Source organism: Pipistrellus kuhlii, unplaced genomic scaffold, assembly GCF_014108245.1.
Source record: "Pipistrellus kuhlii isolate mPipKuh1 unplaced genomic scaffold, mPipKuh1.p scaffold_m20_p_100, whole genome shotgun sequence".
In the NCBI taxonomy this organism is placed as follows: domain Eukaryota; kingdom Metazoa; phylum Chordata; class Mammalia; order Chiroptera; family Vespertilionidae; genus Pipistrellus; species Pipistrellus kuhlii.
In genome coordinates this window covers 205,357-227,292 of record NW_023425406.1, presented here as the reverse complement: position 1 = coordinate 227,292, position 21,936 = coordinate 205,357, and the positions used below count along the sequence as shown (strand labels likewise).

The 21,936-nt window shown below is 56.2% G+C and overlaps 1 protein-coding gene across 11 annotated transcripts in view; it reads right to left on the bottom strand.

The window, feature by feature from the left end:
- ATP2B3 (ATPase plasma membrane Ca2+ transporting 3) overlaps nt 1-21,936 on the bottom strand; it is a 52,810-nt gene that overhangs the window by 4,403 nt on the left and 26,471 nt on the right. For 2 of the 11 annotated variants that reach the window (XM_036429985.2, XM_036429986.2), the window contains 4 exons: nt 19,386-19,597; nt 17,709-17,816; nt 15,629-15,811; nt 10,008-10,161 (listed from right to left, as the gene is read on the bottom strand). In XM_036429985.2, the coding sequence (XP_036285878.1) occupies nt 10,008-10,161; nt 15,629-15,811; nt 17,709-17,816; nt 19,386-19,597 (657 nt within the window). Of the gene's footprint in view, nt 1-9,939; nt 10,162-10,483; nt 10,543-12,156; nt 13,824-13,844; nt 14,502-14,646; nt 15,000-15,628; nt 15,812-17,708; nt 17,817-19,385; nt 19,598-21,936 lie in introns of those variants that run through there. The other 9 variants (XM_036429979.2, XM_036429980.2, XM_036429981.2 and 6 more) reach the window with 7 other exon arrangements.

Sequence of the window (21,936 nt, the reverse complement as noted above, 5' to 3'; positions counted from 1 at the left end):
GGTGGCCCTTTGACCCTGCACCTCCTGCAAGATCCTGCTCCCAGAATTAGCCACTGGGTCTCTCTAACCCCTCCCTTCACTGGTGCTCCACCCTCTACACATGGGCTCAAGTCTCATCAGGCTTCCAAGCCAGAGTTTCTGCCTCTCTTTGCTCACTTTTTGGCCCGCAGCCTGGGCCTGAGCTGGCTGGCCTTGTGCTGGGATGGGGAAGCCAGTCCCTCCCTATGTAAGTGGGTGAGCACCTGTGAGTCCCAAAGTCATTCCAGCCCCAAGGTTCTAGGATTTGGTTTTCTTGGTTTAGATAAGGTGTTGGTGAATTGTGGCCTGAGGGCTAACGCTGGCCCTTGACCTGGATTTGTAAATAAAGTTTTATTGGTACACAGCCGGTGCTCTTCATGTATGCATTGCCTATGGCCGCCTTGGAGATCCGAGGGCATTGTGTAGGTGTGACTGAGACTTGGCCTGCCAAGCCCTTTTTTTTTAAGGAGAAGTTTGCTGTCCCTTTAGACCATGAATCACTGTGTTGACAACGAGTTCCTTTCAACCCTCAGCATCTGCCTGGCGCTCCTAGATCACTTTAAACTCATAGCCTCTCAAGTGCAAAACACGGAGCCAAAGAGATGCATAAAATGGGCATTTTCTACCTCCATATATGAAATCAGGTTAGGATTTTCCCTTAATTTGGTGAAGCCACGTCTTCTGGATTGCAGACGGCCGACTATCTGCACCCCAGTCCTTAATTCCCCCCAGAAATCGAGAATCACTTGCCAGGTTTAATAAAAAGAAACCAAATGTCCTCCTTTTGTAGCCATTGGAGATAGACTTCACTATTTGGGCCTTTTCTGCTGCAGAATTCAGGGGGAGCCACCATGATATCTGTGGTGGCTGAGTGCTGGTGTGGGATACCCATTTCAGTGGTGGGCCACACCCCTGAAGTCACAGAAATGAGAGCAAGTTGCTGTCAATGTTGCCCTTGACCATGGGGGACCCTTATGTGGTGGTTTTGCCAGCCAGGATCTCATGGCTCTGGCTACACCTTTTCCTCTTGCTGAGCCCGTCCCCTCACTCAGAGCTGGGTCACGTGATCAAGCCAGGTCCCTGCTCAGTGCACCTAGTTGAACTCCCAAGTCTTTGCCCAAGAAATGTAGTCAGCCCTCCCCTCCCAGCTTCTGCTGCTCTAAACCAGAAGTTTACTCCAGGGCGCTCCTCCTGGATGGAATCAGAGACTCACTTTGATGCCTGTCTTGTCCCTGGCTTTGGGGGAGGGATTGGGCCCGCCTATTGCCAGAACCTGGCACCCAGCAGGCGCTCAGTCACCAACAGGGGACTCCTCAAATGTTCCCGCTGCTGGGGGGCTTTAGCTGATCTGCAGGTTCCACTCCCCTGCATGCAAATCTCAGGCTATTAACAAAGGTTGGTGTTTGTCTTATGATGGGGAAGCTGCGGGGGAGGGGAGGGTTAGGCCACTCAGCACTGAAGGGCATGGTCCATTCCCAAATCACTGGCTTGGTGAGAAATGGCAAACATTTCTAAGAGATGCCACCCTGGAGGCCCAAGCTTGCACCCGGGTCCCAGGGATGTCCTCACAGCACATGGCCCTCACTGCCTCCTCAGGCTCCTCTCCTGGCCTGGGATGGTCCCAGGGTGGGGTCCTCAGGCCACCCCCTCCATTTCTACCACTCCTACAGGGACCTCACACCCTCAAGGCTGTCTGTTAATGCCGCCTACAGCGCCGCCTTGATGCAAAGCACACCCTGTACTGCCACCACCCGTGTCCGAGGCTGGGGCCCGCCCATTCCCAGTGCGCTAGACGTATGTGCCTGCTGCCCCTCACCTCTCCTTTTTTAAAAAAAATTTTTTTATTGATTATGATATCATATAATTGCCCTCACCTCTCCTTGGATGGCCAATGGCCATTGAAGAAGGCTGTGGAGCGCCCTCAGCTTGGCCCTGCCCACTCTGGCCCTCACCTAGCCTTCCCGTCTCAGGGCAGGGCTCCAGCTGGGCCTCAGCTGGACACCTGAGCCCAGTGCCCATCAGTGTATCCCATGGGCCCTGGTTCCCAACCTCTTCGTGGTAGAATGTCCCACTGCCAGGCCCTTGAGGCCTCTTGGGCTTCACCAGCCCTGAGGGCAGAGATTCCACCTGCCTGGACCCTCTGTCTTTTCCTGGGTGGCAGGCATCCCTGGGGGCCCTGCTCTCTGACTACTGAGTCAGGCCCTGCCCTCCCCCACCTGGCCCATGGGGACTTCAACCACCCCAGCAGGAGAATTTTAAAGAAAAAAGAGCCCAGAGGTTGAGCATCGACCTATGAACCAGGAGGTCACGGTTTGATTCCCGGTTCATGCACATGCCTGGGTTGTGGGCTCAATCCCCAGTGTGGGACATGCAGGAGGCAGCCAATCAATGATTTTCTCTCATCATTGGTGTTTCTCTCTCTCTCTCCCTCTCCCTTGCTCAATAAAAATATATTTAAAAAATAAACTAAAAGGAGACATGGAAACAGTCCCCATTAAGGATGAGTGACTCTGAGGGTGTGGCTGAGGCCTTTGAGAAGGTCAAGGAGGATCCAGCGTGCTGGGGTTGGGGGGCTCCCTGTGTCACCTCAACTGAGACACTATGTCCCCCCCCCCCCCCCCCCACAGCTCTGCTGCTTCCTTTACTGCCTGGCCCTGGACCCACTCAGGATGTTGCCCAACCACCTCCCTGTCCCTTATCTAGGTTACTCATTTGTCCCATCTTGAAAGAGACCCTCTCTTGGTGCCAAAGTCGCCTCTGGCTGCTGGCGATGGCTTGGAGACAGTTGTTGGAACTTACAGCCTCCATTTCACCCTGCTTTCTCCTGACTCCATTCCTTGGGAACTCCCTGCTGGGTACCCAGGGAACCCCTTACCACACCCCTGCTTCCCAGCCTGCCTTTAGCCTCCAGGTCCTCCTCTTTCCTCTCCCCATCCTCTCACGTCCAAGGGCCCAGGGCTCATCTTTGGGCTTTTTTGTATACACCAAGCATGCCAAACTCGAGGCCGGCGGGCCGCATGCCTCATTTAGGCATGCAGCCCATTGGCCTCGAGTTTGACATGCTTGGTCTACACCCATGCATTTCCTGCTACTCAGATCTGCCCTGCTCAGGACCAGTTCCCCACCAGCCCCTTCCACGGCTCTCTCCACACACTCATAGTTCCCCCTGCCTCTTCCACAGCAACCCACCCCCACGCCTCCTGCTTGGCTTTCCTGCTGCTGCCCGCGACCTCCAGAGTCTATTTTCAGCACGGTAGCCTGAGCAATCCTTTCCAAGAGAAACTGGAGCCTGCTACACCCACCACTGATCCAAACCCTTCAGTAGCTGTGCCTCCTGCGAAGGAAAACCGGAAGTCCTGGCAGAGCCTGTCTCAGCCCTTCTCCTCCTCTTCCTCTTTTGCTGTCTCCAGCCTAGGCCTCTTGGCTGTTCCCCAAGTGTGCCAGGCACACTCTTGCCCCAGGGCCTTTGCACACCCTCTGCCGGGAAGGCTCTTCTCCAGTGAGCCCCCCCAGCTCCCCTTCACCTCTGTCCCTCTTTAAGAGGTGCTTCCCTCAGCACCCCTGCACCACTTCTGATCCATTTTCTCCCCAACAGGGCTCACCCTTAAACAGCCTACACATCCAATTATCCTCTCCTCTGTCTCCTCTCTCTGGAACATAAGGCCCCCAAGGGCAGGGGTCTGTCTGGCTGGCTCACTGATGTTCCCAGCACCTAACATGGCACCTGCAACCAGCAGGGGTTCAGGGGCGAGTGCTGAAAGTAGGGGGCCCACCTGGCCTGGCAGTGTCTTCCACGATGGCTTTGCCAGCCCAGGGTCTCTGTACCCACGTCACTAGCTGGCTTGAGTCCCCCCTCCCTCTCCCAAGCCATTGCACCTGCCCAGGGTATTCTTCTGCCAGACCCTCCCCTGCTGGCCTGTTCTCCTGATTTGGCACTTGGTTCCCATGCCCAGCCAGTCCCGGACACAGCCCCTGTCTAAAACAGCACTCCTAACACTCTTCCTGCTCTGCCTTATTCTCTTCGGAGGCCATGAGCACCTGACTTTGTGTAAGCTGGCTTCTCTGCTTGTGTTTGCTGCCCACCCCCTGCCCCACATGTCAGCCCTGGCCTGTCTCCCCCCGAACCGGGGGTTCCATTGGTGGGGATGGTAGAGGATGCTCCAGACTCCCAGGACCACCCCAGGCACACCGAGCTGAAGCCCACGGCTGCTTATGTCAGACTCTGCAAGGGGACCCTACTCCTGAGGAAGGGGCAGAGGTCACAGCTGAAAGTGGAGGTGCCTGCTTTTGGGTGGACCTTCAAATCCCTTTAGTTGGTGATGCAGGTGGGGGTGGGGGTACAGAAGGGCCGAGGAAGCAGGGAGGCAAGCCAAGGACTGGGGGAATGCCCACCCCATTAAAGAAATGCAAAAAGGAACCGAAAGGAAAGAAGAGAAGAGAAAAATAATAGCAAAGGCTCCTGAACAACGATGACAACAATCAACAAAAACTATACTTGACGCCTTCTGGCCTTGCCCTGCTGTGCTGTGGGAGAGGCAGGCTCTGGGGGGTCCCCACGCTCTCTGCCCTCTGCTCACTGAATTCTTCTGACTCCTGCTACACCCTTCCGCTGCTCTCTCAAAGCCCCCCACACTTGACCAGCACGCCTGTCTCTGTACCAACCACGAATCCAGAACCTTCTGCAGGGAGAAAGATGGCTTCCCCTGGAATCTGAGCTTTGGATTTAGAGCAAATTCTGGACGCCGCAGCCAGGGGGCGCTGTGGGAACTGTTTCCCAGGCCCAGACCCCGCCCCGCGCCTTGCAGGTGTGAGCATGAACCATGACTTGAACACAACACGAAGAGGTGTGGGGTGACGTGGCCACGATGGAAGGGGCAGTAGAGGGAGGGCTCCCTGTCCTTGCCATGGGATTAGGAAACGTGAAAATGCAAACTTCAAAAAGCTGGCCCTTTCCTGAGGGATTGAACCCAAACCAAATCACAGACACAGCTTGGTGGATGTCAGCAAGCCAAAGTTGTGTGCAGATTGCCCCCTAGCCTGTGTGCAGGCATGTGTGCCAATGTAAGCAGGACGTTGCGTTGAGCTGACCCACGCACGGCGAGTCCGGGCTTTTCAGGGCATCAGCCCCCCTCTCATCCTGGCCATGTCCAGTTGCAAGGCCTCGTATCAGTTTCCTGAGCTCCCTGGGCCCTGGCTCCCAGCCCTGGGAGTCAGCCTAGAAGTGCCTACTGGGGAGGGCTCAGAGCAGGGCTTCCGGGGTCTGGCCTAGGCTGTGAGCTGCCGTGTGCTTTAGGAATTGCCCAGAAGGCCCTTGCCTATGGTTGCAGGAAGGCTGGGGACTGGCAGGGCTGGTACTGTTCCTAGCGTGGAGACCATGCCCAGTGTGCAATAGCCAAGAAAAAAATGCCAATACACTTTTCCCAGAAACCCGAGTGGGGAGACTTGGCTGTAAATCTATGAACTTCCTGAGGAAGGAGCAAACAGGCTGCTTTTCCTTTGCAAGGCTTCCTTGTCCCTGGGACTGCTTCAGTGACGGGCTGCCGCCCTTGAGTGTGTGTGATGAGCGTGTTCTTTCTGGGCTCCAGAAGGGTGTGTCCAAGGCAATCTCGGGGGCTCACCTGGCCCGGCTTTGCCAAGTTGGACAGAAGGTTGCAAAAGCCAATTAAAATAAAGCAACTGCTGCCTGGCTGCTGTGGCTCAGTGGTTGAGCATCGATCTATGAACATGGAGGTCACGGTTCGATTCCAGGTCAGGACGCATGCCCAGGTTGTGGGCTTGATCCCCGGTAAGGGGCATGCAGGATTCTCTTTCAGCGTTAATGTTTCTATCTCTCCTCTCCCTTTCTCTCAGAAATCAATAAAAATATATTTTAAAAAATTAAGCAACTGCTGTAATCTGTTTGGGGCATGGTTAATCAGAATGAAAGAGTCCAAAGGGAGTCCTTCTGGCCACATCTTAGCAAACTCACCACCGGTGCCTGTCCCTTTATCAAGGCCAGGTCAGGAGTCCTGTCATGAACCATTGTAAATGTTTGAGTATAGAGGCCCGGGCGTGACTTCAGGAAGGGCTGGGCCTGGCTCAGCTGCCTGTTGGCATGGGAGGGCCATTGGGGCAATTGGTGGGGAAGGGACTTTGGATGTGTGGCTGGGGAGGGCCTGCCAGGATGTGTCTGTGTGTACCAACTCACACCTGGAGGCAGCCATCTGGCGCCTAGACTTGCCACTCATTGCTAGCCACACCTTAGGGCCCGTGGTCGGCAAACTGCAGCTCGCGAGCCACATGCAGCTCTTTGGCCCCTTGAGTGTGGCTCTTCCTCAACACACCACGGCCTGGGCGAGTTTATGTTGAAGAAGTGGCGTTAGAAGAAGTTTAAGTTTAAACAATGTGGCTCTCCAAAGAAATGGCAATCGTTGTACTGTTGATACTTGGCTCTGTTGACTAATGAGTTTACCAACCACTGGCTTAGGGGATCCTGACACTCAACTGGGGAATGTGATTGGGGCGGAAAAGGGGGGATTGATGTACCAAGAGGGGATAGGATTTTGTAGACCTTTGGTTTTAAAAAAAAGGCTGAACATGGTTATTATTAATGAATGCTCTCTCCTGACCTACTCATATGGGCGGGCCTCAAGGCCACAGCTGAGGTCCCGTGAGATGAGGCAGTGGCTATGTAGGGGAAGGTGCTACACACTGGCCTGAGAATAAAGCAGCCATGATGGGAAGTGGTCCCCAGGCCAGGGAGGGTGGAGAAATGGCTCAGTGAATATGGGAGAGGCAGCCAAGGCTCCCCCTGTCCCCCACTGAGAGGTCATTGTGTGTGACTAAGGGAGGGTGTCGGGACTCGTGAGTGGGCAAAGATGCACATGTGTGCGCACACGTGGGGTGCCCAGGGGACCAGAGGTCAGCTATGAAGGGTGGGCAGGTGTGGGTGTGGACACGCTGAGTCTCAAGATTCACAGCCTCTCTGGTCTCCCCTGGTCATCCCTCTAGGGATTGCCCCTCTCCCTCTGGCTCCAAGGATAAGCTCCAGATACTCCCTGCATTAACACTAAGTGCTGGGGCCGAGGCCACGGATTGCTCTGGCCCTCAGGCTCCTTGTCCACACCCTGCACTGGGCCTTCCGCTTCCTTTGAGAGCCTGAGGCTCCCACCGGAAGTGATGTCAGCTCAGGGGCTGGGATGTGTGGAGACACTTGCCCCAGCACATGGGACAAGTGTGGACTGGCTGGCAGGTGGGCAAGGAAGACAGGAACCTTTGCACAAGAATGGGAGTTCTCCTCGGGGAAACCTTGTCCCCTGCGACCACCACCCCTCCTACAGTGCTGCCTCTCGCCTAGGCTGGGAGCTCTGTGGTGGCCGGCACCCTGCCTGCCTTCTGGCAAGTTCCAAGAGAGGGTGATGGCCTTGGGCTAGCCCCAACTCTGCTAGGCCTTCCCCGAGGAGGGTGCTGGCTTTGGTGATTTCCTGGGGTCCGGTTCAGAGTTCCAAACCGATCTGCCACATGGTGGTGGCACGGAGCAGTTTGGGTCGGCGGCTTCCAGAAACAGGTGCATCCCCAGGTGTTGCCTGGTCTTCCAATCAGCATCTCTCCCCACAGTGGGGTCCTTTCTTTCTGAGGTGCTGCCACTTAACTGGAGTGAGCCTTTTAGGCTGAACCTTGGGAGTCAGGACATCGGGAACCCCTTGCTGTCACAGAAGGTGCTCAGCTCTCAGCGGGGCCTGCCACCTGCTCCTTGCCCAGAGGCACATAGTGTGGAAGGGACAGCGGCCCTTCTCGTCTGGCCACGTGTAAGGTAGGCTTCCCTGGAGTGGCTCTCGACCAGGAGGACAGGTGGCTCTGCTGGGCTCCTGGAAGTGGGAAGATGGGGGTGGGGGTGGGGGACAGGTGGCTGTAGAAGAAAGGAAGGTACTAGGAGCTGAAGAAGAGGAGAGAGAGAAGCCCCCCCCCCCACCTCAGGAAGTGAGCCAGAGGAACTCAGAAGGAGCCAAAGCCAGCAGGCCTCGCCAGGAGCACAGAGGGGAGGCCCGGGCTGGCGCACTGGTGGGAAAAGGCTAACTATGGAGAGAGCCTCAGGGGCATGCGCAGTGGGGTCCATGTTGGCTGCTTTTCTCACAAGTCAACGGACAGGCAGATGGATAGACAGGAAGGGCAGAGAGAGATGGCAAAGGGACATGTGGAGGAAGTCAAGTGTAGGGGGAGGGACAGGTATAGGTCAGAGTGTGTCCCTCAGGCAGATCTGCATCCCCTCAGGTCCCCTTGTTTTCAGGAAGGAAGATGCCACCCCATCGGGGCTTGGCTGAGTCTTAGGAGGCTGTGACCACTCCCGTCCTTAACCTCTGGGTCTCTCTGGGATGACGCCACAGCTTTTCAGTCCGCCTGTGACATCTGTTGGCCACTAGCTGTGGTCCCGGTGGGTGGCCCAGCGAGTGTGAGAGGGAGATGGACGAGTATGTGGCTGCGGTTTGGAGAAGGGATGTGTGTGTTTCCAAAGGGGACAAGGTGGCCCGGCGGGGACCGGTGCGGCTCACATCCCTTCCTTAAAGGGCAGAGTGGCCTGAAATGCAGCTTTAGCAAGAGGAGGGATGCACCTCCCCCCACCCCCCCACCCCCAAACTGGGGCCTCTCACCAGTTCCTAAAAAAAAAAAAAAATAATAAATAAAAAATAAAATAAAAAAAAGAACAAAAGAAAAGGAAAAAAGGACAAGACAAGACAAAGGAAACAAGGGAAAGAGATGAAACCAAGCAAAAGGAAATCCCAGGGTCTGGTGGGGAAAACGGCGTGGTTAATGGTCCCGTCTGCGGGCAAGTGGTGTGCTCACCGGGGGGAGAGCTGCTGGTCTCACTGGAAGGAAAGGAAAGAGGAAGCATCGAACCATCCCGGCAGGGGCTCTGGGCTCATACTCGAAGGGTTACTGTTGGGTTTTGGAAAAGCTCCGGTTTGTTATAAGAAGCAGGAGGCTCTGGGTGGGAGCAGGGGGCCCGCACCGTTCCCTGGGCTGGCGGGTTCCATGGTCTAGTGGCTCGCCCTTTGTCTTCGTGAAAAGATGTGAGTGGTTATGGGAGTGTCTACCTCTCCAGGCCAGCCCCTGGGTTCTCTTGAAAGGTGATGGACATGGCAGACACATGGACCATATAGAAGGGAGTTGATTTCTCCCGGTTTCTCAAAGGGAGGAGGAGAAAGGGTGGACCAGATCAAAGTAAGACCTGCTCATGCCCAGGCCTGTTTGGAAAGAGTGATGGTAACGTTGGGAACTGATGGGAATGGAGGTAAGTGCAGGCACCTCTAACCCCCGGGTGGGGAGGGCTCAGGGCAGGGCCCATGGGGCAGGTAGCACTGGAGCAGAAACAGCTGGCCACCACCAAGTCCATCTAGGGACACGTGACAGAGGCCCCCTGAAGCTCACACCAGGCCTAGTGCCATTGGAAAGCACCTCAAGGAAAGTTCTGAAAGCTGACACTTTAGTCCCGAATAGGAGGGCTGGGTTTTTCCGCTGCCAGTGATGCCCCAAGCGCCCCTTGCCATCCCCTCCAGCCCTGGAAGGTGACCCTGAGCCTGCTTGCCTCCCTTTCGCTGCCCCACCAAACACCGACCGAGGTCCCCCCGCCACCCCTGCCACCAGACACTGCCAGAAGCAGCCCAAGTTCATGGAGAACCGTCGGCAAGTGCAGACAAGTTCAAGAAAAGAAAAACCAATGACAGGAGGAGCACTCAATGCAAACCAAAAATCAAAAATCAAAAATCAAAATCAAAACAAAAAAGGACAGAAGGTCCAGCAGTGCCATGGATTCAGTACATTTCATAAGAGAATATGGCTTTGGAGAAACACACCATCTGAGCGGGAAGGACTGGACAGGGCAGTAAAGAAAGAACGGAAAAGCCACGGTGAGCGGAGGATGCAAGACTGGAAAAAAAGAGAAGGAAGAGTTGGAGAGGCTTTTTCTCCCCCAGAGATGCCATTTATGAGAGAAAAGGGGACTCAAGACTCACTCCCAGCGGCACTGGTGGGATTGGCAGCAGAGAGAATTACGTGAGTAGGGGTAGAAAGATTGGTTACGTCATGGAGCTGGCTGAGGACCGAAGACCGCCGGCGCACGGCACCCTGAAATGAACCGCTTCTCTTGAAGGTACTCACTACCTCCATCTGTGGGAGAGAAAATGAGATAAAGTTTGGCTTGCACTGTTGTCCGGGCTAGAGCACGGGGGTGGGGCTGGGTGAGGACAGGGACCACACTGGGCATATATGGTGTCAGCAAAGCCTCATCTAGGTCGCCCAGCTCCCTGGCGGGGCCGTGGCCATGGTCCAGGCCGGCCCCTGTGTCATCCGCCAAGAGAGGGTTTTGCTGAGCAAATTGATTAGCACTCAGAAGGCTGGGAGGGCGGGCGGTTAACAACCAGGCACACTGCAAACGTTTAGTCATGTGCATTCACGGTAAGCTCATGGCAAGCCACTCGTCAATCAATACCTGTGTCTGTCATACTTTGTTGACAGTGGGTCTCAACCTTTTTGTCCGCCCCAACACACCTGAGGGATATGACACGCTCCTATTAGGAACAAGGCTCCTGGTGGCACCGCAGGGGGACAGGGACCCTTCCCTGGGCCTGTCCTTCGTTTACCCTGCACCTCACCCTGCCAGCCTGCCCTGCCCTGCCCTGCTGGGAGGTGTGGTCATCACGCTTCTTCTACGATCATCCAAGTGATTGAGGGGCACCCAGGGGAAGCCTTGGTGGAAGAATGGATTTAAAAAGAGGGGGGAGCCTGGCCAGTGTGGCTCAGTGGTTGAGCATCGACCTATGAACCAGGAGGTTCAATTCCTGGTCAGGGCACATGCCTGGGTTGTGGGCTCCATCCCCAGTGTGGGACATGCAGGAGGCAGCCAATCAATGATTCGCTCTCATCATTGATGTTTCTCTCTCTCTCCCTTCTTCTTTGATATTAATACAAATATTGTATATTAAAAAATGAAAAATAAAAAGAGGGGGCGGGGCCACAGGCAAGACAGGAGGGAGACCAGAGAGCCTGGACTCTGGGGAGTAGACAAGGTTTTTTGCTTTGTCCCCCACCTTTTAAGTTTCCTGGAAGTCAAAAGGGAAGTGGGTCTTCGGAAAATGAGAACCATACGGGTGAACTTGCTGGGAGTCAAGTGTCTTTGGACTTCCTGATCCGGCCTTGGACGGGCTTGGGGGCTGGAAGGGGTGGACAGACCCGTGTGTGGGGCTCCCAGAAACTGCAACTGAGTGGCCACAGTGAATGCCTACCATTGTGAGCCCATGTACCTGCATTCTGGGAGGCTAGTCGGGGTGGCATGCTTTTGGTCATCTCTTTAGGAATGCCCTCAATATGGGGGTGGCTGGGGGAATTGTGGTCTCGGAAGGTGGGTTTGATTTGTGGAAAGTGCTCTACAGTTCATTGGATGATGTGAACAGTGAAGCAAGTATGTATTTCTGGAGCCTGGAATGCATTGTTGACCTGATTTGGGCCCAACGACCTGCCCCACCCTCCAGCCCCTGCGGTAGCTATGACGTGGCCACCAGGTTCAGCGGGGTATCTGACATGCGGCAGGCTTCTCGGAAGAAGGCAGTTTGAGTGATGAGACTTCCCCTACCCCAACCCAAATGAGCACGCCACAGAAAAGACTTATTGTCATGGATCCAGCCGCCGAGCCCCGCTTCTGCCCAGCACATCCCGCTCTTGAGTAGGGGATCCCTCAGGACCAAGACTGAGACCCATGAGGAAGGCACGCTGAGCCCCGTGGAGGGCTGGCACTCTGATGGCGTGCCTCCACACACTAAAGGAAGATGACCCATGACCCAGGCCGTGATGTCGCCGTTCCTTTGGGGGGGGGGTCTTCTCTCTACAATGAGCAGATGTTTCTAAGGCTATGGACGTAGATCTGTCTCAAGAGGGGACTCTTGCTGTGGCAAAGGTGACGAGGGAAGGGGAAGATGCCTTTCTTGCCTCTGATTTGGCCTCTCCATATGGCGTCCAGATGGGATGATGGTATCAGTCAAAATACTGCACAATTGTCATCCAGCCTCCACCCCCGGAAGCCCGATTGCTGCCGAAACTTCTCGTTGGTTCACAGAGAATGTGCAACACACCGCGGCATGAGCGCTCCAAAAACCCCCGTGCTCTGGATTTCAAGGATTCTCTCTTTATTGTGGTGCATTCATATGTTAGTATGAAATGATGGTGAGCGCGAGTAGCAGGTTAGAGATGCCCCCACTTAGCAACATGAAGAGCGGTGCTGGCCTCCGAAGCCTGGGCAGGGATTTTGTGGCAAATCTAGGGCCAACTACCCAATGTTTCTCTTAGCTTGGGGTGTACGTACAACCTGGGAAAGCTTTATTTCTGTTTTTTGTTTTTTTTGTGTGTGTGTGTGTGTGTGTGTGTGTGTTTTTTCAAGCAGGCAGTTTGAACAAAAAAGAACAGACACTGTTCAAAAGTGAGCTAAAGTAACAAGTCGGCTTGGCATTGTTGAGAAGTGTGGTGGATCTGATGTGATGTGACAAGTTCAAGATCTCCCGGAGGAAGGAGTGGATCAGGGCGCGGAGACGTGGGCCCCAGCAGGCCCACACTCTCACTGGGTGACCTTGGTTGAGTCCCTTCTCTCTGGGCCCTGTTTGCTCTTGTGGAAAGCAGGGATCTGACCCACCAATGTCTACATGGACACTGAGAGTGTCAACAGCCTGGAAGTCCAACACTGCGACTGCTGGAACCACTCCACTAGCCAGGCAGCAGCGCCTGCGCAGAGCCCACAGGCACACGGGTTGTAGACGCAAAAGTGGCGGGTGCTGACCTCTCCTGAGATGCCTCACATCCGAGTAGGGTTGCTGTCTCAGCTGCTAGAAAAGCTAGGCTCAACCTTAGGTTCACTGATGGACGCGAATTGGGCTGACCAGAGCAGGCAAGGTGCTGCTGCACTCCCACTCCCGACCCCACCCCTGCTAACGCTCTGCATGATGGATAAGAGCCTGTCAGGGCCAGGCCAGGGTGGGCGGGGCTTATAGCTGAGTGGCCAGAAGGCAATGGGGAGACCTAGACATCTGGCTCCATAGGCTACTCCTATTCTACCAGGCGCTCAGTGTTCTGCCCGACCTAAGACGTTCTTCCCTGGCCACATGGCTTAGGGACGTAGCACAGAGACCTGGCCCCCTGCCGCTCCACTGCAGAAGCCCCTCGGACCCCGGGGGAGCCCCTTAAACATGGAGTTCTCTGGTGCCACCTCACCCAGCCCTGAAGCACCCTGAGCTCTGGGGGCGGTCCTGCACACTGCAGCTTTGGGATACTCCCTGGGGGAGTCTGCTCCTCACTGACTCCAGCGCCCTGGGCAGGGTGCACAGATGGTTGGCCATGGGGAGAAAGAAGTGTCACGAGTGTGCGTGCCGCGCATCCACGACGGTCCACGGCGGTGGGAGGGAGTGGAGTCTGAGAAGGCTTCACAAGGCGGTGGCCTTTGAGTGGGCAGCTGCAGGATGAGTGGGGCCCCCCCGAGGGGACACAGCGGGAGCTGGGGAGGCCTGGAGCCCAAACCAGCGGCCAGCACGGAGGCACAGCGAAGCGGGGGAGCGGAGCACACATCTGGAAAGGCAGCAGGGGTCACAGGGGCACAGGGAGTGTGGGGTGACACCAAGAGGCAGGGGCCCGAAGGCCACTGTCTGGACCCTGGACTTCACCCTTAGGACAAAGGGGAGAGGCTACACGGGCGAAGGTGTGGAGGGTGGCGCTGGAGGGGCCCGAGCTGAGCAAGGGCTGGTGGAGCCGGCAGGAGGCTGGGAGCTCGTGGCCACAGTTGAGGCTGGAGGCTGGGGAAGAGAGGAGGGGTGCCTGAGGTGGAGACCCATGACCCCCCAGGCGCTGTGCGGAGCAGCTGCCGAGCTGTGTGCACTGAGAGGTAGCATTGGGCCTGGGGCTTTGGGCACACTGCGTGGAAGAGTCTTTGGGACGAGCCTGCGGTGATCTGTGCCGGGCTGGAGGGCAGACATGGAGAGAGATGTGGCTCAGGTCCTGCCTCAGGCGGAGGGGGTCCAAGTTGCCTAAACAGATTCTGGAGAAGGGCTGAACAGTCCGGGGTCCTTCCTTCTGGTGGGACCCCAGGAGGAGAAGCAATCGGAGCCAGGTCAGGGGCAGGGGGGTTGGGGTTCCTGGGCTGGAGGCGGGGGTGGAGGGGGCACAGGAAGGCCAGGAGGGGCTGGGAGGGGGTATACTGAGCAGAGGCTGTGCTGGGAGGGGTCTGGGGTGGCAGCAGGACTGGGGACTTGCATTCGAGGAGGCCGAGCTGAGCCGATGAACCATGCCGAGGCCCGGGTGTGCGGGGAGACAAGAAGAGGCTCTGAGATGTCCCTGGGGCTCTGGAGTCACAGGTCAGGAGCTGGGGGTCTGGGAGTAGGTGAGCTGGGGTTGCAGGGCCCGTGGTCTGGGCCAGGCCCAGGGTGGGTGCTGGGAGGCATCTTGGCGAGGGCGCGGCGCTCCGCGGTTCTAGGCTGGACGGAGGAGGCGGTGGTGAGTGAGGGGCCCCCAGGAACTGGCCGAGAAGAGACCAGCGTCCGTGCGGCCTAGTGGAGCAGGGCGGCGGGGATTGGATGAAGCTGAATGAACGGGGCTGTGGGTGACCGGAGGGGACAGAGGGCTGAGGGTCAGGCAGGATCCCTGATCCGCACATGGGGCAGCTCTCACCCGCTCCTCCTTCCTTCCCTATCGTGTCCGACGCCCCCGGGTCCGGGGGATTTTCAACACACGAGGGCCACAGCAGGGTGGACCGATGTCTCAGCGGGAGGCGGGGATGGCAGGCGGGAGCAGAGAGCGAGGTGGAGAGGGGACAGCAAGCCGCCAGGGACAGCAGGGATGATGGCGCTTCCAGAAGGGCGCTGGGAAGAAGCTTCGAAGCAGGAAGGAAGGAGGGACAGCCTGACCCCGAGAGCCGGGAGGATGCCTTGAAGACCTTGACGGGAGCCTCTGGGACGCGGAGGGCAGAGGCTAGGCTGCGATGGGATCACAAGTGAGCGCGTGGGAAAACCATGGAGAGACAGAGAGTATGGAACATTCTGGCAAGAAGGCTGGCTGGGAAGAGCTGGGGGCAGAGAGCGGGGGCAGGCCCTGGCAGGCAGGCTCTTGTGAAACCTGGGCAGTCGTGGCTATGGGACTAGATAGAGGACAGCAGCCCTGATATTGGTAGAGTGGGGTGACCAAAAGGACCAACTTGGTGGCCAGAGTCCATGTCCCAAACGACATCGTCCCACGGAATCCCCACCATAACCCAGTGAATGCTGAGCTGGCCCAGGGCTACTTGAAATGGCATCTCGGTCACCCCCAGAATGTCCCTTCTCTGTGACCTGGGGCAGAGACACAGTGACTGGTCACAGCGCACATCTGCAGCTGACACCTGTCCCCACTAGGGGAGGCCCCTGGGCCACCTCAGTGCCACAACTGCCAGAGGGTATGTGTGTGGACAGCACAGGGACACTAGCAACTGCCCTCAGTGATCGGGGCCGCGAGACCCAAGGCTTTGCCTGTCAGTCCCGGGCTCAGCGCGCCCATCCGCTGCCTACTGCTTTGGCTTGCCACCCTCCGGAAGCAGAAAAGCCGAGTGGCCTAGCGCGTGGCAGCTTACCTGCGTCTGGATCCGGTTGAGGCCCCGGAACCAGAGGATTTGGCCTCTGCGGAGCTCCCGCTCGGCGTGGTCAATTTCTTCCTCCCCCTCGGCCAGCTCCTCGTCGGTCATCTCGTCCTTCCCAGGCCCGTGCCCCGCCTCCTTCAGGCACTTGAGCTGGCTGGTGGGAATGGTGGCGATGACCTGGGGGCCAGAGGCGAGGGGCAGGAGGTGGGGGTGGCCATCAGAGCAGGGTCTGTGTATCCCCACCCCCAGGACTGGACATCCCTTCTTGTCCCGAAGGCTTCATGCCCGGTGCCAAATCCACACTCCAGAGGGAGAGCCAGCCTCTTTCCACTGAGGGGCGTGGTTTCCCGTGTTCATCAAAGAGAGCAGATCCAGCCCGGCCGGTGTAGTACAGTGGTTGAGCCTCAACCTTTGAATCAGGAAGTCACGGTTCAATTCCAAGTCAGGGCATATGCCCGGGTTGCCGGCTCGATCCCCAGTGTGGGGCATGTGGAAAGTAGCTGATGAGTGATTCTCTCTCATCATTGATGTTTCTCTCTCTCCCTCTCCCTCTCTCTTCCTCTCTGAAGTCAATACAAATATCTTTATAAAATAAATTTTTTTAAAAAGAAAGAGAGAGCGCAGACCCAGAACTGGCCCTGGGGAGCTGAGCAGAGGGCCAAGCAGAGGGTCACAGGAGCAGCAGGTGCAACCTTCCCATGTAGCATGTGTACTAAGAGGTTCGCCTTACCAGACTGAGCTCTGGCCTTGGCCCTCAGCTCCTGGGAGGGACCTCCAGGTTCCTGAGCTCTAGGCACCTGGCAGCGCTGCCTGAGGAGGCGGCCTTGGTTTGCCAGGCGAGCGCCCTGCAGGTAGTCTATGCTGACAGTGCTTTCTGAGGGGGAGAGGGATTGGGCCCGATAAACAACCTAGACCTCCAGGGGCTGGAGACTGAGGCTGAGGCCAGCCACGTGGGCACCCCGGGCCTGCAGGACCCACTCCCAGGAAAGTCCCTGCACACTGCCGCCCCGGATGCTTTCCTGAAGCAGCGCCCCTGCACATCGTCACACCAGTGCCAGGCCCTGGAAGCTGCGCCCGGTCTCTCCTGGACCCGCCCCATGTATACTTGATCTTGGACTTCCAGGCCCTATTGCTGTTGGAGAATAACCTATGCTGGCAAAGCCGCCCAGTCTGTGGTATGTGTTGTGGCGGCCTGAGATGAGTAACACACAGGACAGGGTGGATCCTGGGCTCAGCATCCTACGTACGCAGTGTTCTAGATTCCGGAGAAACACTTTCACAGGCCCGGGGGCCCCTCCCTTTTTTCCTGACTTAATCATCTGGTTCTGTGACCCGCCTCCCCGCAACACACACACACACACACACACACACACACACACACACATGGCTTTGTCTGCAGCCCAGAGCTCGAGGTTCCAGGGTTTCACTTTCCCTCAGCTCAAAGTATTTCTTCATTTCCCTCCCATTTTCTCTTGCCCGTGGAGGATTTAGCAAGATGTTGTTTGTTTTCAGATAGGTGGGGATTTTCCAAGGCACCCAGTGTTCAGGGATGAGTCTCAGGTCCCAGCATGAAAAGGGGAGTGATGGGTGGTTTTGCCAAGGCCCCGGGACATTCCCGCTATAGCCCTTTACCTTCTTTCTGCTAACAGTGGCCTTGCCACCTGAGTCGTGGCATGTCCCACATCTGAGCCCTGCTGTGTGGTGCCACCAACCTGAATATGCCACATGCTTTCCCAGGCTTGGGCTCCAAGGCTCTGGAGCAAGGAGCAGGGGTGGGGGCCCTGAGCTGCCCACCATTCCCGGGCCTTGGGCCTTGTGCCCATCACCGGGACTGCTGCAGAGCAGATGCGAAGGGGGCGGGACTGGGAAAGCTGATAAGATAGGGGGAAGGGGGCAGGACTAGGAAAGGCAATTGGACGGGGGAAGGGGTGGGACTAGGGAAAGCCAATGAGATGGGGGAAGGGGGTGGGACTAGGAAAAGCTGATGAGACAGGGGGAGGGGGCGGGACTAGAAAAGCCAATGAAACAGGGGGAAGGGGGAGGGACTAGGGAAGCTGATAAAACAGACACTCACCTGGCCCCAGACCAGCTCCCCAACACCAACGAACAGGCACCAGAGCCACTGCTCCGTGGACAGTGGGGAGCAGCTGAAGGGCTTTCCACCAAACTGGACAATGACAATCTGCAGGAGAGGGTGGGAGGGAGGCGGGTCCAGCCGGCACACCTATTCATACCACCCTCCTCCACAAGCACGCGAGGCCCATCCCATCCTGCCCTGCGGGCTGGTTCCTCCCTGTTCAGAGGTCAGAGAGGCTGTTGCTTTTCCCAGGCAGATGGGCTCAGCGGGCGAACCGCATTTCCAGCCTCTGTAAATTAGATTCTTTAACATTTACGCTGCGTGCATACGCTGGACGCGCCTTGTTCTTTCAGCCCCGGGCACACCAGAGTCACCCCGCCAGGCCCCCTGCTCCCTCATCGCCTCCTCCTTGAGAGAAAGTCTCCACCTAGTGGCGAGTTTAAATATAGCGACCAACCACCTCCACCACTGGGCTTACACTTCGGGCCACTGTTCCCCGGCCCCCCCCCCCCCCCCCCCCCCGCCCCATTCACCCAGGGCCAAGTTCCAGACAATCAGGGATAGCCCTCCCGCCCCCCAACCCTAAAATCACTTGCACTAGCCCGTCCTCAGCCTGCTCACCCCACCTCACAGCTTCTCTTTCTTTAAAACATATTTTGAACCTTTATTGTTGTATTACGGATGTGGATGTCTCCTCTTCCCCATTATTGCCCCCTTCACTCGGTTTTTGCCCAGGCCTTCATCACCCTGTTGTCCACAGACAATGCATATATGCATTTAAGTTCTTTGGTTAATCTTTTCCCGCCCCCCTCCCTTTCCTCTGCCCCACCCCCCTCTCCCTCAGCCTCCTGATTGGCCCCCGTGGCCTCCATCGCGGAGGGGGGGGGCAGACCCCTCCTCCAAGACTTGTGAGGAACAAGTATTCTGGCCTGTGGGCCTCACGGTATGTCACGTTTTATGAATATACCCTCTGTTCAAAGGCTCAGCCCTCCTGGGAAGCAGCCTGGCAAGCCTGTCGCAGCACTGTGGCGGGGAGAGGCCTGTGTGTCAGCACTGGGGACAAGGGCACCTCCAAGGGAAAGGGCCGTGTTAGAAATGGCTGTGACAGACCCAGCGGGACCTGTGAGAAGGTCTGAGGAGGCACCTCCTGGCCGGTTTTGCTCAGTGGATAGAGCATCTGCCTGTGGACCGAAGGGTCCCAGGTTCGATTCTGGTCAAGGACACCTCCCGGTCAAGAGCACGTACCCTGGTTGCAGGCTCTTCCCCAGCCCGGATTCTGGTCATGGCATGTGCAGGAGACAACCAATCGATGTGTTTCTCTCACATCAATGTTTCTTCTCTGTCTTTCCCTCTCTCTTCCACTCTCTCTAAAAATCAATGGAACAATATCCTTGGGTGAGGATTTTTAAGAAAAAGGAAAAAAGAGGCCAGGCTGGCCGATATGGTTCAGTGGTTGAGCATCCCCAGTATGGAGCGTGCAGGAGGCAGCCGATCAATGATTCTTTCTCATCATCGATGTTTCTCTCTCTCTCTCTCTCTCTCTCTCTCTCTCTCTCTCTCTCTCTCCCCCTCTTGCATCCTCTCTGAAATCAATAAGAATATTAAAAAATAGTAAAGAGGTCAGTAACAGGGGGACATGCTCCCCGCCTTCCCCAAGAGTGGGCCACCCCCTACCTGAATGGCGAAGGTGCCCAGGACGATGGTGCAGAAGATGGGGTTGCCAAAGATACCATGGAAGACGTTGCGCTCGCCGTGGATCTTGCGGGCGTTGATCTCGTTGAAGAGCTGCATCATGACGAAGGTGTTGAAGATGATGGTGTAGTGCTCCGAGGGCGGCGAGTGCAGGGGCGCGTTCCTCCCGCTGTCGATGTCGAAGAAAAGCTCCCCTGTAAGCCAAGGGTCACATGAGGGGCACAGCCCTGACCCCTCGGCGAGACAGCCAAGGTCAGCGGCAGGACCTGGGCAGGGGTGAGGGAGGCACCAAAACCTGAAACCCGAGGGCAGGAATGAAGAAATGACAGGACCGACCAGCGTGGCTCAGTGGTTGAGCATCAACCTATGAACTAGGCCAGTGGTCAGCAAACTCATTAGTCAACAGAGCCAAATATGAACAGTTCAACGATTGAAATTTCTTTTTAAAAAATATATTTTATTGATTTCTTACAGAGAGGAAGAGAAAGGGATAGAGAGAAACATCGATGAGAGAGAATCATCGACCAGCTGCCTCTTGCACACCCCCTACTGGGGATGTGCCCGCAACCAAGGTACATGCTCTTAACCGGAATTGAACCAGGGACCTTTCAGTCCGCAGGCCGATGCTCTATCTACTGAGCCAAACCCGTTTCGGCTGAAATTTCTTTTGAGAGCCAAATTTTTAAACTTAAAGTTCTTCTAATGCCACTTCTTCAAAATAGACTTACCCAGGCCGTGGTATTTTGTGGAAGAGCCACACTCAAGGGGCCAAAGAGCTGTATGTGGCTCGAGGGCCACAGTTTGCTGACCATGGAACTAGGAGATCAGCGTTCCGTTATGAGTCAGGGTACATGCCTGGATTATCCACTCGATGCCCAATATAGGGCGTGAAGGCGGCAGCCAATCAATGACTCTCTCTCATCATTGATGTTTCTATCTCTCTCCATCTCCCTTCCTTTCTCTGAGATCAATTAAAAAAAGCACACATATATATATTTTAAAAAAGAAGTAAAGTAAGTGGTATGTCTACACTGAGTGGACAAGATTATTATGATCTTCGAAAGCATAATAATCTGGCCACTCAGTGTGTGTGTATGTGTATGTGTATATATATATATGTATCGATATATACACAAATACACACAAACACACACACAAATATATATATTAGAGACCCCGTGCATGAAAATTCATGTACTGGAGGGGGGACCCTCAGCCCAGCCTGCCCCCTCTCACAATCTGGGAGCCCTCAGGGGCGGGAGGCAACCCAGTGATCAGGGAAAGGTGATGCCCCATCACGCCTCTGTTGCTGCCACTGCCGGCAGCACAAGCCTTGGCCAGCTCTGGTTACCTGATCCTTAGGCAGCCCTGGGCAGCTGGGCAGTTACCATCTAAGGCTTGCCTGTGCCACAGGCTGGCCCTGGGTGGTGGGGGGCTGAGGGCGAGTCCAGCCACACTGTGTGCCTGCTCAGTGGATAGAGCGTCGGCCTGTGGACTGAAAGGGTCCCGAGTTCAATTCTGGTCAAGGGCACATGCCTGGGTTGCGGGCTCGATCCCCTGTAGAGGGAATTCAGGAGGCAGCCAATTAATGGTTCTCTCTCATTGTTGATGCTTCTATCTCTCTTTCTCCCTTCCTCTTTGAGATCAATAGGAATATATTTGAAAAAAGGAAAACAAAGAAATTAAGACAGAGCTCTTGCACATCTTTTCTCATTTGCCTGCTGGGTGGAGTTGGGGGTGGGCTGGGAAGGACTCAGGGGGCTGCAGGGTGGAGGGCAGCCCAGCCCTCCTTTGCCCTGCCCTGCCCTAGGACAAGGCAGCTGGGCTAGGCCCTTGGACAGGCCACGGGGTTCCTGCTTCCAAGAAATCATAGAAAAAGCTCCCCAGAGGGTCCCCAGATACTGACATTTGGGAGCCCCCGCTGTGACTCCTGCACACTGAGCTTTGATTCTGCTCCCAGGAATATGGGCTGAAAACCTCACCTCACCAGGCTCTGGAGTGCTGTGATGGGGACCCAGGCCACCTACAGTCCAGGGTCACAGTTACATGGGGAGCACCCTGGTATAAGGGAGAGAGGCCACAGACACACCAACCAGCAAACCCACCCCCCAGTATAATGAAAGGAATCTGCCCTAGCTAATTTGGCTCAGTGACTAGAGTGTTGGCCTGCGGACCGAAGGGACATGGGTTCGATTCTGGTCAAGGGCACATACCTCCGTTGCTGGCCAATCGATGGGTGTCTCTCACATGGAAGTTTCTCTCTCTGTCTCTCCCCCTTTCCTTCCACTCTCTCTAAAAATCCATGGAAAAATATCCTTCAATGAGGATTTAAAAAATAATAATAATAAGGAGTCTGCTCCATAGAGCTTACCCGACACAGAAGGAACTCAGAGGACTGGACAGCCAGCATTGGCACCAGGTTTCCCAGGAGCCAGTGTGCTGGAGGGCTCGGTGCCCTCCATGTCTGGGCTGGTAGAGCCAATGCTTAGGAGCCCTGTGATCATCGCCCTGAGCACCCTCTGCCCAGCCTCTC